This window comes from Rhipicephalus microplus, chromosome 9 (assembly GCF_043290135.1).
Source record: "Rhipicephalus microplus isolate Deutch F79 chromosome 9, USDA_Rmic, whole genome shotgun sequence".
Classification (NCBI taxonomy): Eukaryota; Metazoa; Arthropoda; class Arachnida; order Ixodida; family Ixodidae; genus Rhipicephalus; species Rhipicephalus microplus.
Genome location: NC_134708.1, coordinates 77,203,988 through 77,217,506, shown reverse-complemented (window position 1 = coordinate 77,217,506; position 13,519 = coordinate 77,203,988). Strand labels below are relative to the sequence as shown.

Here is a 13,519-nt window from a genome sequence, read left to right as displayed (position 1 = left end):
CATGGCAGCCATCTTGATTTAGAAGTCGTTTAGTCGCTTCAAGTCGAAACAAGTCCGGCTTTTGTAGTTTTGGCTGGTCGCGCCAAACTTTTGTTGCCGGCACATTTGAACCTCTGAAGAAACTCTTGTGTCTTCGCGCGTTTCTTTCGTTGCACCAAACTCGAGGCAACTGACCCCGGGATTTCGACCAACTAAGGTAAACGCGCAGACGCTAAATCGAAGGATTGGCTTGAGTGCGTTTCAAAGCGTTTCGAAGAAAAGTTTTCGCTCCGTTGCGCGGGAACGTTTGACGTTGGGATTTGTTTGGACGTTTGCGTTCGTTCCTCTGTTTTGCAGCTTTTACAATCATGGAGCCAGCACTTGAGCGAGAGTTGAAGGGCCTCAAGGGGCGTATCACTGGCATCCACTTCAGTCCGGATGACAAACAAATGGGTAAGAAGCTTCATGGTTTTTTGAGCGCCAGTTTTCCGATGTTGTCCGGTTCTAATCGCGTATGTCTATCGCGATTGAGCATGATGCATTTAGTACCACGTGTAAGCGACGTCTTATTGGAAAGTGCTGGCTCTAGCTTGATCGCCCGATAGCGTTTGCGTTGGCATTTTTCGGATTCCACCTGTTCTGGTACTCGTGGCTGCTTGCATTTCGCAACGTCTCTGACTTTTGATGTGGGCATTGATAGCAGTTAGGGGCACGTGCAGGAAGTTTCGGAGCCGGGATCAGCTTGTGAGAAGTCATGTTCATGCATCTTAGTATCGTCTAGCATTCGTGCTAAAAAATTAAGGTCGGTTGACGTCAGGGCATCCGAAGTCCCTCTAAATCCACCCGTGGTGCTAGCTACGAATTATCTTGTTCCAGCTAATATGTAAGCCCCTTCTTGTCCTTGATTAAGCATCACGTTGATCTCATTTCATTGGAAAGTAAGTAATGAGATGCAGCTATATCTCTAGATATGTAATTTAATAAGAATAGCTTACGTATGACATCATGGATGTAACTTTTTAACTTACTGATACTCCAACCTGGCGGCTTTGATGACGTAAAGGCAGCCTAATCGTGATGCGGTAACTGCTTCAATGGGATAACGATGCAGCTGTAATGGCATCGGCCTCCATCTGTGTTTAGTAACCAAAAAAGAATAGGCATACGGTGTACTGATAACATTACATCGCAAATTCTGCATCATACCATGGAATGTTACAACATTACAGTTCCAGTGATGCCAGTGAAAGCCATGTATATGGTTTTGAAAAGTGACCGCCCAGGTTCAGTACTCACGGATTGAAACAGGACACTCGTAACGCGTGGCCGCTTGTGAGTGCTCCCGGAACCAGAGTGCTGAATTGTGGTATAGAGTGAGGCAGAGTACATCTACAGAGCAGGATTACTCCTTCCGGTCGCTAAAGAGACGGCATTTAGTTCACAAAGTGCACACTGTCAGCGTGGTGGTGCAAGGCTCGCGCGCTTTCGCATGCATGCATCCCGAATAGCATGGACGGTGCGCACCATTTAAGCAGATGACGCTCTGGACCTGCACCCTTCGACGATGGGGCACGTAATCTGCACAAGTAATAAGCAGGATACAGCTAAGATATTGCACCTGACATGTGCTCGTAGACATGATTAAGAGCTGCAAAAAAAGCATATAAAGTTTGTCAAGCTTTTTGTCACGACGAAAAAGAACAGCAGCAGTCACGGGCCTGTTTCTGTGCCGCATTGAAACAATCACTTAGTATTTTTTTGTTTCACTGCGAGCAACCAATATTGCAACTATTCTGCATGGCAATATTTTGTAGAGCTGTCGGCCACTGAAGAAGGAGTGAGCTTCTGCCATATTAATTCAACCATAGGCCACAGTTTGTCCTAGCGACACTAATACATGATATTATTTCCATGTTGCATGAAGGCAAGCCTGCCACTCATTTTCTTTCCTGTAGAGGGAGAAAGAATGAAGTAAACTTTCTATGCTTTTGTGCAGACGTTTATCAAGTCTACGAACGCATGCAAGGCGCAATCTCCTAACTGAATCATGTGTCTTACTTGCACAGCATGCGTACCGCATCGTTTAAGCGCGCAGAGCGAGAGGGTCATGTGCTGGCACTGCAATAAAAGTGGTGTGCAGCGGCGAGCTAGTGAGGTCGACATGTGAATGTGCGTGAGCCTTGCAGCGACACGCTGGCAGGGTACACATGGTGAACTACAGGCCAACTCTTTAGCGACCGGAAGGAGTAATCCTGCTCCGTAGGTGTTCTCCCCCTCGCTCTATACTACAATGCAACACATTGGTTCTAAGCGCACCTACGAGCGGCGGCCCATAAACCGTAAGCCACATGCTCCGAGTGGCCTATTTCCATCCGTGAGTACTGTACATATATACATAAGTCCACAAAATAGGTCCACTGATTGTACCCGTTCCATAGGTCGCCAGGACCATTATGGAGGCCCTTGCGACCTATGGAACGGGTACAACGAGTGGGTCGTAGTGTGATGCCTGTCGATCAATATTAACAGTTTCGCGACCTCAACGAAATCGATTTGTCGATAGCTGAACTGACTCAACAATATAGTTGACCAGTGAGGCTTCACGTAGGACAAAAGAATGGTGTCCACGAATGAGCAAGGTTCACACCCGTGGAGAAGGAAAAACAGAGAATCTTGTCATAAACTGAATGGCACTGTTCTAAGCATGAGTAAAAGACGGTAGTATGCGGTCTTAGTAGGTGTGGTCAGCCGACACTTACATGGATAGTATTTCGCCCAGTGTGTAGTTAAATTGCTCGGTCATTCCATTAGTTTGTCGATCGTACGCGCTGGTTGTCCGATGTACCACATTGCATTCATGAAGAAGGGCTTCTACAGCTTTGGAGAAAAACATATGTCTGTGGTTGCTGAGTAGCTCGCAAGCCACGCCATGGCAAAGAACAAGATTGTGAAGGGTAAAGAAGTCATCTCCACATGATGTGGCCTCTGGAAACGCGGCAGGTTGAGCATAGCGTGTGAAGTGATCAGTAGTGACAATCACCCTGCGGTTCCTGTCAGGTGTGTTGGAAAAGGGATCGTACAAGTCGATTCCAGTGCAGTCAAAAGGACGGGAGAGCCTTCTGACTGCATTGATGACTGCATTGATGGTACAGCTTTAAAATATCTGTCCCGCCATAACCACCTTTGTTGCTCTCATATAAAATGTTCCGTTTGTACTATAGTTTACAGTTTCGACCACACCTGCTTGTGTGGGCCTTATTCAAACGTGTTACAGTCTGTCTTGTTCACGCATTGTGAAACTACTGGGTGTATGAGGTGGCCAGGTTCACTTCAAACTGGTGCTTGCGGTTTTTTTAAAAGCCTGGTCATCTTTGCAACCGAGCTACAGATGGGTCTTTTGGTGTAAAGTGAACCAGAACCCTTTTAGCACTTCCACCCACCTGCCTAGGTAAAAAAAGTGCCAAAAAATATCATTGTATGTGGTTGGCTGAGCTCTATTTCTTCAACGCTGTGTGCCAGTGGCATTACAAAATGGTGATATGAAGATAATTTCAGAGCGTTACAGCGGGAGTCGTCTCTAAAGTAATTGACTGATATGTGGGGTTTAACGTCCCAAAACCACCATATAATTATGAGAGACGCCGTAGTGAATTGCTCCGGAAATTTCGACCACCTGGGGTTCTTTAACGTGCGCCCAAATCTGAGCACACAGGCCTACAACATTTCCACCTTCATCGGAAATGCAGCCACCTCAGCCAGGATTCAATCCCGCGACCTGCGGGTCAGCAGCCGAGTACCTTAACCACTAGACCACTGCGGCGGGACAGTGGTCTCTACAGTAACTCTTCTGGAAACCACAGTTGATGTTTACAGCTGGGTATCATAATTACTTACATAATTATTCACAAAAACATAGCTGGCAACATGGAGGAATACTATAGCACTAATGAAAGGGTGGTAGGTATTTTAATTAAACTCAATAAGAGATACAAGATCAAGGAGGTACAGGCTTACGCACCTACACCCAGCCATGATGACGCGTTTGTTGAAAGCTATTATGAAGACGTGGAACCGGCAATGAGTAAGGTAAAAACACAGTATACCATACTAATGGGAGACTTTAATGCAAAGGTAGGGAAGAAGCAGGCTGGAGACCAGGCAGTGGGAGATTATGGCATCGGCACTAGAAATGCCAGAGGAGAGCTACTAGTAGAGTACGCAGAATGCAATAATTTATGGATTTTGAATACCTTCTACCGAAAACGAGGAAACCATAAGTCGAAATAGAGCAGCCCTAATGGCGAAAATAATAACGAAATAGACTTTATAATGAGTGCACACCCAGACATCGTGCAGGATGTGAAAGTGCTTGGCAAGGTACAATGCAGTGACCATAGCATGGTACGGTCTCGAATTCGCCTAGACTTGAAGAAGGAACGACATAAACTGATACGCAAGAAGCCAATAAATGAGCTAGCGCTGAGAGGGAAATTACAGGAATTCAGAGTCTTGCTTCAGAACAGTTACTCGGCTCTTATCGAGAAAACCAATCTTAGTGTTGACGCAAATGAATGATAATCTGATGAGTATCATTATGGAGTGTGCAATGAAAGTTGGAGGTACAGTACACTGGCAGGACACTGCCTAGCTGTCCCAGGAAACGAAAAATCTCATTAAGAAGTGTCAACGCATGAAAGCCTCAAGTACAACTGACAAAATAGAGTTGGTAGAGCTTTTGAAGTTGATTAATAAGCGTAAGGTATCCAATGTAAGAAGTTATAACACGGAGAGAATCGAACACGCTCTGAAGAACGGAGGAAGCGACAAAGCAGTGAAGAGAAAACTTGGGATAGGCAGAAATCAGATGTATGCACCTAGAGACCAGGAAGGCAAAATAACTACCAATATGGATAGGATAGTTAAAATAGCAGAGGAGTTTTACATAGATCTATACAGTAGCTAGGACAACCATGACCTTAATATAAAAACTAGCAGTAACCCAGATGACACCCCACCAGTAATGACAGAAGAAGTCAGAAAAGCCTTGGAGAGCATGCAAAGAAGCCAGGCTGTTGGTGAGGATCAGGTAACATCAGATCTGCTGAAAGATGGAGGACAGATTGGGTTCGAAAAACTACTCACCCTGTTTACGAGGTCTCTCCTGACTGGAAGAGTACCAGAGTCTTGGAAGAATGCTAACATCATCTTAATACATAAAAAAGGAGATGACAAGGACTTAAAGAATTACAGGCCGATCAGATTGCTCTCCGTAGTATGCAAGCTATATACAAAGGTAATTGCTAACAGAATTAAGACAACATTAAAATTCAATCAACCAAAGTAAAAAGCAGGATTTCGAACAGGCTACACAACAATCGACCACATTCATACTATCAATCAGGTAATCACATTCATACTATCAATCAGGTAATAGAGAAATGCTCAGAATATAGCCAACCACTATACATAGCCTTCATAGATTACGAGAAGGCATTTGATTCAGTAGAAATATCAACAGTCATGCAGACACTGTGAAATCAGGGCGTCGACAAAGCATATATAAATACATCCTGGCAGAAATATACAGAGGATCAACTGCTACCATAGTGCTTCATAAAGAAAGCAACAGAATACCAATCAGGAAGGGTGTAAGGCAGGGGGATACAATCTCCCCAATGCTATTTATCGCGTGCTTACAGGAGGCTTTCAGAGGCCTAGAATGGGAACAGCTAGGGATAAGAGTTAATAAAGAGTACCTTAGTAACCTGCACTTCGCCGATGACATTGCATTGCTGAGCAACTCAGGGGATGAATCGCAACTCATGATTACGGAGTTAGAACAGGAGAGTAGGAAGGTGTGTCTTAAAATTAATCTGTAGAAAACGAAAGTAATGTACAAGAACCTCGGAAGAGAGCAGAGCTTCTAGATAGGTAACAGTCCACTTGAAATTGTACAAGACTATGTCTACTTAGGACAGGTAGTAACTGCGGAGCTGAACCACAAGATCGAACTAACTAGAAGAAAATGAATGGGGTGGAGCACATTTGGCAAGCACTCTAAAATCACGACAGGTAGATTGCCACTATCCCTCAAGAGGAAGGTATATAACAGCTGCATCTTGCCGGTACTTAGCTACGGAGTAGAAACCTGGAGGCTCACAAAGAGGGTTCAGCTTAAATTAAAGACGATGCAGCGAGCAGTGAAAAGGAAAATGGTATGTGTAACCTTAAGAGACAAGAAGAGGGCAAAGTGGATTAGGGAACGAACCGGGGTTAAAGATATCATAGTTGGAATCAAGAAGAGGAAGTGGACATGGGCCGGGCATGTAGCGCGTTGACAGAATAACCGCTGGTCATTAAGGGAAACTAACGAAATCCCCAGAGAAGGCAAGCGGGTTAGGGGGAGACAGAAGGTTAGGTGGGCAGATGAGATTAAGAAGTTTGTGGGTATAAATTGGGAGCAGCAAGCACAGGACCGAGTTGACTGCCGGAACATGGGAGAGGCCTTTGTCCTGCAGTGGACGTAGTCAGGCTGATGATGATGATGGTCATAATTACTATTGTGGCACGGTTCGCAATAAAGCTGGACTGGAATTTGTGGTGGAATCTAAGATTACAGGCTGAGTTATCGTTCGCATCAGCTACATCGAGGTGTTGATGGAATGTAATAGAATTTCTGTATCGTGAATCGGGCATAAAGAACTCAGTCATAAAATGCTTCTTCTTTTTCTTATGTTACATACATTTCTGAGGGGAGTGGCGAAATTCGGAAGTGAAGTAACCAGAGAGAAGATCACTTGTACAATGTTTGCTACAATAATGTGCTGGTCCATGTGAACCTTTCATCTGTGTCCTTGTGTTGTGTGTGCTAAAGTTTCAGAACGTTTGCTAGTAACACAAATCTTTCTCTTACGGAAGTGGTTGATTGGCAAAGCTTTTTCCAGGTTTTGGAGGAGCTAGTTCATGGCTCCTTCACTACAGTACCCTTTGGGCGACTGTGTTGAGTTAAATGATAATATTTATGAGATCTGTCTTGGTTTCTTTATCACTTGTAAATATTTAAGTGCTAGTACAAAGCGAAATGGTGAGTTTGAGCATTGCGCTTGATTGCAGGTTAGAGCGTATGCTTTGTGTGACAGTCAAAGTCACTCACATTGCGTATTTACGTTGCTGGTGACTTCATTGCATTGACTACGGATTGATGAGTGCTGTGAGCATCCCCTCTGTAGTGGGGTGGCAGGCATTAGGCCCCCAAGCTGAATATCAAATGCAGCCCAATGCCAAACAAGCAGTGCCAGTGTAGTAAATCTGCTGCAAAGTAATAAGAGAACGTAAGGCAACACTCTTCGAGTAACACATGCTTTGTTGTTGGTACAGAGAAAGCACAATACTTGAGGTCAATATTTGAGGCAATTTCCTGTTGACATTTGTTCTTGATTCTTGGTCATATAGATAAAAGACAGCTCAATGTATTCTAACTCCTGTAGCAATGAAACAATTTGAAAAGTCTGTTAAAGTGCTCATTTAAAAGTTGTTTCATGAAATTACTCTGTAGGTAGCGTTTTTTCAAATTTGAGTTCGCACGATTTGTGCGAATTTCAATTTGGGGGCTGTTGACTGGAAAGGTTCGGCATATATATCATGAAGATCCTACATGGTGGCATAGATTTTGACACATTGGGGACATCTGCAGTGTAGTGTCCGTGACAGCCACCCCATTGCGTGTTTATACTGATAGCTACCATTTTGCCACATTACTAGGCATGTTTTACCGAGAAGTCCTGCATGTTTATTAGTTGGATGCAAATAATTGACCTCATGGCTGGTTCTTTTTCTTTTTTCTTTCCCAGCGGCCAGTTCAGCTGACCACTCAGTCATGATGTGGCACTTGAACGAAGACAAGCGGGCGCTACGATTCACTGGTCACACGGTGAGCTAACACCTGATCAGCGTTTATTCGCTGTGAATTCTGATGGGTGTCTCAGTGAGGTTACCCAAATTCTTCTGAATGAACACCTCGATCAGGATCAGTATCCGCTGTGGTAACTCAGTGGCTGCAGCATCGCACCGATGAGCACAAATTTGTGGAATTGATGGTGACTGTGGTGGTCAAGCTTTCATAGGGCTGAGGCGGAAGAATACAAATGTATCGATGTCTAAAGATGGGTTGTATAGTAGAGCTGGTGCTATGATTGTGTCTCTGTGCTCAGAATCATCACCAGCTGAAAAGTTAGCAGCTCGTGAACCAAGAGTAAGACAGTGGTTTGAGAGTGGATTAACCAGTCTAAAAAAAATGTCACAGCTTTGCTGCAAAGGTGAAGCAATAAACGTGATAGTAACAAATTGGGAGGTCATGCGCAGAATGGCTAGCATATCGAAACGGGCCCCGTGTTTTTCACGCACAAATAACACACGAAAAGTACTCTTAGGTACAAATGAACGCGAATAAGCGTCTCAGTTGTTACTTCACTGTGTCTGAAAAGTTCGCTCTTTTCGCAAATGTAGACTGTACAACGATTGCAGTGACCTTTTTGCACCCGGTAACTAAGGCAGCATCGTTCCAGCAAAAGCCAAACGCTAGGCAAGACGTACGACTGCGAGATAAGGGCGCCCGAGTCAGCGTCGACCCCCTGCTTTTTATGGGGCAAAGTGCGCGTGAGAGATGAGAGCGCGGCCGCCGCGTTGTGACGATGTTGCTATGCGCACTCATTGCGCCATTTTGCTGGTAATGCTGAAAACACTATAATCTCCCCTCCCCTTCGAGATGCCCGTCAGCAGCAGTAAGTGGTAGATATAGATAGCTTGCCATTTGAATGTTGAAGGACTTGCTCCTCTATGGCTCAGCAGTTAAGGCCTCGCACTCACAATGCAAAGGACCCAAGTTCGATTCCGTGCGCCTAAGTCTTCTTCTGGTTTTTTTTCTTTCTTGCATTATCATGTATACAGATACATATGCATACCTATACCGTGAGTGACGGCGACACTGACGCCGGCGAAATCCAGCCGAGAGTGTTCATATAATTGCTATCGCAATAAAACTGGTATGCTACCATACACTGCAGAAAGCAATGGGGGAGTTTGAAAGTCAAAGGTAGAGAAAGAGGGAGAGGAGGAGCATGCACTCACTAAGTCACACACCTTATAGGCATACACTCAAACCTCAATATAACGAACCCAGGTATAGTGAATTATCGGTGAAACGAAGTACATGAAAAATAGCTCTGTCATTAATGCAGTGCTACAAATATATGTTTATAACAAATTCTTGGATATAACGAAGTATTTTCGTGGCAGGTGTGGCTGTTATAATGAGGTTTGAGTGTGAGGTTTCGCAGTGGTTCATAACTGTTAGTGCAAGTCTGATGTCTTGAAGAATTTGAGCACTGTCTACATCGACTTCACGCCGTGGTGGCTTATCAGGACAACATTCCAAAATAGTTACCGCTGTCGTTGCTGTGTGGCCTATGCGAGCTAGAACAACCGCCAGTGATTGTCTCCACACACTGTAGCAAGGACACTTGCGAAAGACGTGCATGGCAGTGTCGTGGTGAGGAGGGGAAAATGGACGGAAAGATATGCGAGAGAAAGCATAGGAGAGACCATCTTTCAAGACAAATACCCTTACTTGTGTGAGCAGTTGGTTGGGGTACCTCTCACTTATCGGGGGAAGTCAGAAGTTGCCTGGCAACACTGGGGAACCCAACCAAGTGCCTCCTGGACACTGTGCCACTTCACCACCACTGCCATCCTAATGTGCCGCTGCTTCTGAAAAATAATGTTGTCCTCTCAGTTTTCTCCGATTGCTTGCATGCTCCCACAGTCAATGCCTTCCCATTGGCTGTGGTTCGTGCATTTTGATTTTCACTTGCACAGTCTTTGTGTATCACCACCCAGTGCATGCACAAAAGAAAAGGAATTGTTCAGGACCTCATTTTTTTAAGGGAAAATAATTTTTGTCTTCAACTGTAGTGTACTAATTACGATGTAAACTTAAGTGAATTAAGCTGGATGATAAAGGTCCATTTTGGTGGTACCCTAACCCACAAGCTTTGGATTAGACACCTGATACTCTACCGATTGAAGAGCAGAGGGAACTTCCTTGTTCACTTTGTTTGGTATTTTATGTATCTTTAATAGGCTTGTGCAAATGGTAAATTTTAGGTTCGTAGTGAATAGTGATTTTGGCCGAATAATTTCGAATTGAATTCAAGTCACATATTATCAACAAAAGCGGGCACATTTGTCTGGACCCAACTAACCGGCATTGTATTTTCTGAAAATTGAAACAAGGCCTGTGTAAATACTATTTTTCTTTGTTCAAAAGAATTGGAAATGAGTTTTGAAAAGTAGATGGATTTGAGTCTTGATAGAATGCAAGTGATAAGCTGTAAAATATACTACGTTTTCAAATTTACTTTAATTTGAGCATATAAGTTAGTAAAACAAGCTTTTAAACTTAAAACAAAAATGTTAAACCAATGTGACGGTAATATGTTCATTTAACCTTCAAATAAAGGCTTCGCATCAGTGTGGATATTTTTTTCTTTTCGGAAAGGTGTTTTCATGGCTTAGCACCTCTTTGAAGCAGTGAAACCATCTCTTCAGGGGTGACATTAAGACTAATAATTCTATTGCGATAGCAATTACATTACCACGTAAATGTAGTGCAAAAAAAAAAACAAGGACAAGAAAGTGTATGCTACAAGCGCTTGTGGTGTAGACTTTCTTGTCCTTGTCTTTTTTGGGCTACATTTACGCCGTAATAGATCAGTGCAAACTCGCTCGCCTCTCTGTCTTGCAGCAATTGTACGGACACTCTCGGCTGGATTCTGCCGTCAGTGTCATTCATCGTATATATATATACACACACAGACACACATACGTATCTATAATATGAAAGTGCAAGAAAAAAAAATAATACAGAAAAAACTCCGGCACGCAAAATCGAACGATGTACTTCTTGCTTGTGAGTGCGAGGCGTTAGCCACTAAGCCATGAAAGAGCACTTCCTTCAACATAGAAATGGCAGGCTAATTATATCTACGACTTACCGCTGGTGATGCCCATCTCGGGGGAACTATCGTGTTTTCAGCCTTACCAGTGGGATGGCGCAATAAGCGTGCCTCGCCAAATCGTCACAACACGACAGCGCGCTCTCTCATCTCCCACGCATACTTTGCCCTGTGGAGGGAGGAGGGGGGTGGGGGCTGGGCGCTCGCACGTCTCGCGGGGGGGGGGGGGGGGGAATCGTACGTCGGCTTTCGCCAAAATGATTCTGTTGTATTTACCGGGCGCGCAAAGGTCACTGCACTTGCTGCACACTCTCCATTTGCAAAAAGGCCGCGCTTTTCAGACACAGCGAAGTAACAACATAGACACTTATTCGCATTCATCTGTATCTATGAGTACGTTCGGTGCATCATTTGTGCATGAGCAACACGAGGCACGTTTTGATCTGCTTGCTATTTTTCGCGTGACATTCCAATTTGTTGCTGTCACATTCATTGCTTCACCTTTGCGGTCAAGCTGTAACATTTATTTGTTCCTTTTAAGTGCTTTGAAATTTTCAACAAGTTATGTTCGAATTGAAGCGAATTCATGCGCAGTAATATTTGTTTGAATATTCGCTCAAGCCTTGTCTTCTAACCCTGGGAGTCTTAGCAAGCACCACTCGTAGCCCTGACCGCAACTGTGGAACACTCTTTGTACCCGGAAGCATCACGTTTCGCAAAAGCAAGCATACATAAATACCCAACAACATGGCTGAGGGGACGCCCTTAATCATAGCTCATTCGGTAGAGAATCGGATGCGTGATTCGAAAGCTGTAGATTTAGATTTCACCAACAGATCAATGGAATGAGGTGTCTTTTCCTGCGCAACAGTTCATTTCAGTTTATGCCATAATTGCTGCACTGCATTCAAAGACAACAGTTTATGTCTCGTATTCTTTTTTTCACTTGTCTGCTTGCTTCGTTGGTTATGTCCACTCAATGCATGAGGGATACACTCTGCTAGCTTGTCACTTCATTCGTCCTGAAAGATGGAAGCATGAATCTCTAGTATTGAGGCACTGTTAACATGAGAGGAAATTGAAGTATTGGTACTTATGCTAGAAATTTTGTATTTTTAAGTTTGTTGTAAAGAGTGTTTTTTTTTTATTGAAGCTATAAGCAGTCAGTGTGGGGTATTATGATATAAAAACAAAACTTCATTGATTTCAAGTGTTTTTCAGTCCCGTGTTCAAAGTAATGAGTTTTCACTATGCTGCGTTATTATTTCTTGCGTTTCCCTCAGAGTGAAGTGTACGGTGTCAGATTTGCACCCTCTGGAAACTTTCTGGCATCTGCATCCCGTGACTGCACTGTCCGCTTCTGGTTCATAAACAGGTCAGAGATCACCACACTAATCTTCTAATCTTCTGAGTGTTGAATTTTTTCTCGCTAAAAACAATCATGGTAAACTTTTTTTTTTGTTTTATAGTAAACTCTCGGTAAATGGAACCTAAAGGGCCCAAGAAAATGTGTTCGATTTTTCCGGAGTTCCGTTTACTGAGAGATCAACAAGGGTGCGAAATACAAGCATGAAACCAATCGTGCAGGAGGCAACTGTTCCATTTAGGCAGCACTTCTGTTCAACATATTTAAGTTTACTGAGTGTTACTTTACACTTTTCAAACATTTTGAGCAACGCATGACATGATTCTACCCTCTATTTTTTTTTAAGCATTACCACGAACTGATAAAGATGGTTCTGTAGCATTTCTAACTTAGCCCGATAGGGGCTAACTAGGCCTAATGAGGATAAATGACATAAAGTAAAATTAGCGTCATCTTCTGTTCTTGTGCCTTTCTCCTTAGGCAGGACGAAAGTAAAGTGTTACGGCCACACACTGCAGCTGTGCGGTCGCTGGACTTCTCTCCCGACAGCCTGTCATTGGCAACTGCCTCGGATGACTTGATGGTTAAGGTAAGCAGTAGCATAATGTGCAGTTTTTAAAGGCGCAGTTCTCAGGCACACATTCGTGCTTTGAGCAACCTTTTCGTTGGCGCTGCCAGTGTCGGCATAACCAATAGACCGAATGAGAACCAAACAGAGTGAATTCAGAGTCAGGATCTATCAGGAATTACTGGCTTCTAACCTCGCTGTCTTCCTCCGTCACGCGCGCCGGCCTTGCTGTTGGAGTTTGTGTGCACTGCGGCTAGTTGTACTTGTCGTAACAAGGCTGTCGGTGTATCGCTTTGTTCACAATGGTTACGATGCGCAAAGTGGTGTTTGTAGCGCTCGAGTGCTGGCACTTTCCGGGGCCATATGTAACTAACGTTACATTGCGTTGACTACACATAGTCGAAACATCACAGTTGGCACTGCAAACAGAAAGCTGTGCTCAGAATTCGCATAAAGGGTGATTGTTAGTGAACTTTTATTTATTCTATTTGTAGCGAAGCCTCCGAACTATGAAATGGGTCGAACTCTTGAGTACCTTCTAGTGGGGCTACCCAACAAGGACGCCGCTCGCGCTGAGGGCCCGTGCTTGGCTGT

The 13,519-nt window shown here is 44.0% G+C and overlaps 1 protein-coding gene across 1 annotated transcript in view; it reads left to right on the top strand.

Moving 5' to 3' along the window:
• The first annotated feature begins 34 nt into the window (after window positions 1-34).
• The window catches only part of LOC119163199 (uncharacterized), a 109,733-nt gene continuing 96,248 nt past the window's right edge, over window positions 35-13,519 (top strand). The window contains exons 1-5 of the mRNA XM_037415149.2: window positions 35-196; window positions 337-432; window positions 7,830-7,909; window positions 12,275-12,366; window positions 12,838-12,946. Of these exons, the coding sequence (XP_037271046.2) occupies window positions 348-432; window positions 7,830-7,909; window positions 12,275-12,366; window positions 12,838-12,946 (366 nt within the window). The 5' untranslated portion in view covers window positions 35-196; window positions 337-347. The remainder of the gene's footprint in view (window positions 197-336; window positions 433-7,829; window positions 7,910-12,274; window positions 12,367-12,837; window positions 12,947-13,519) is intronic.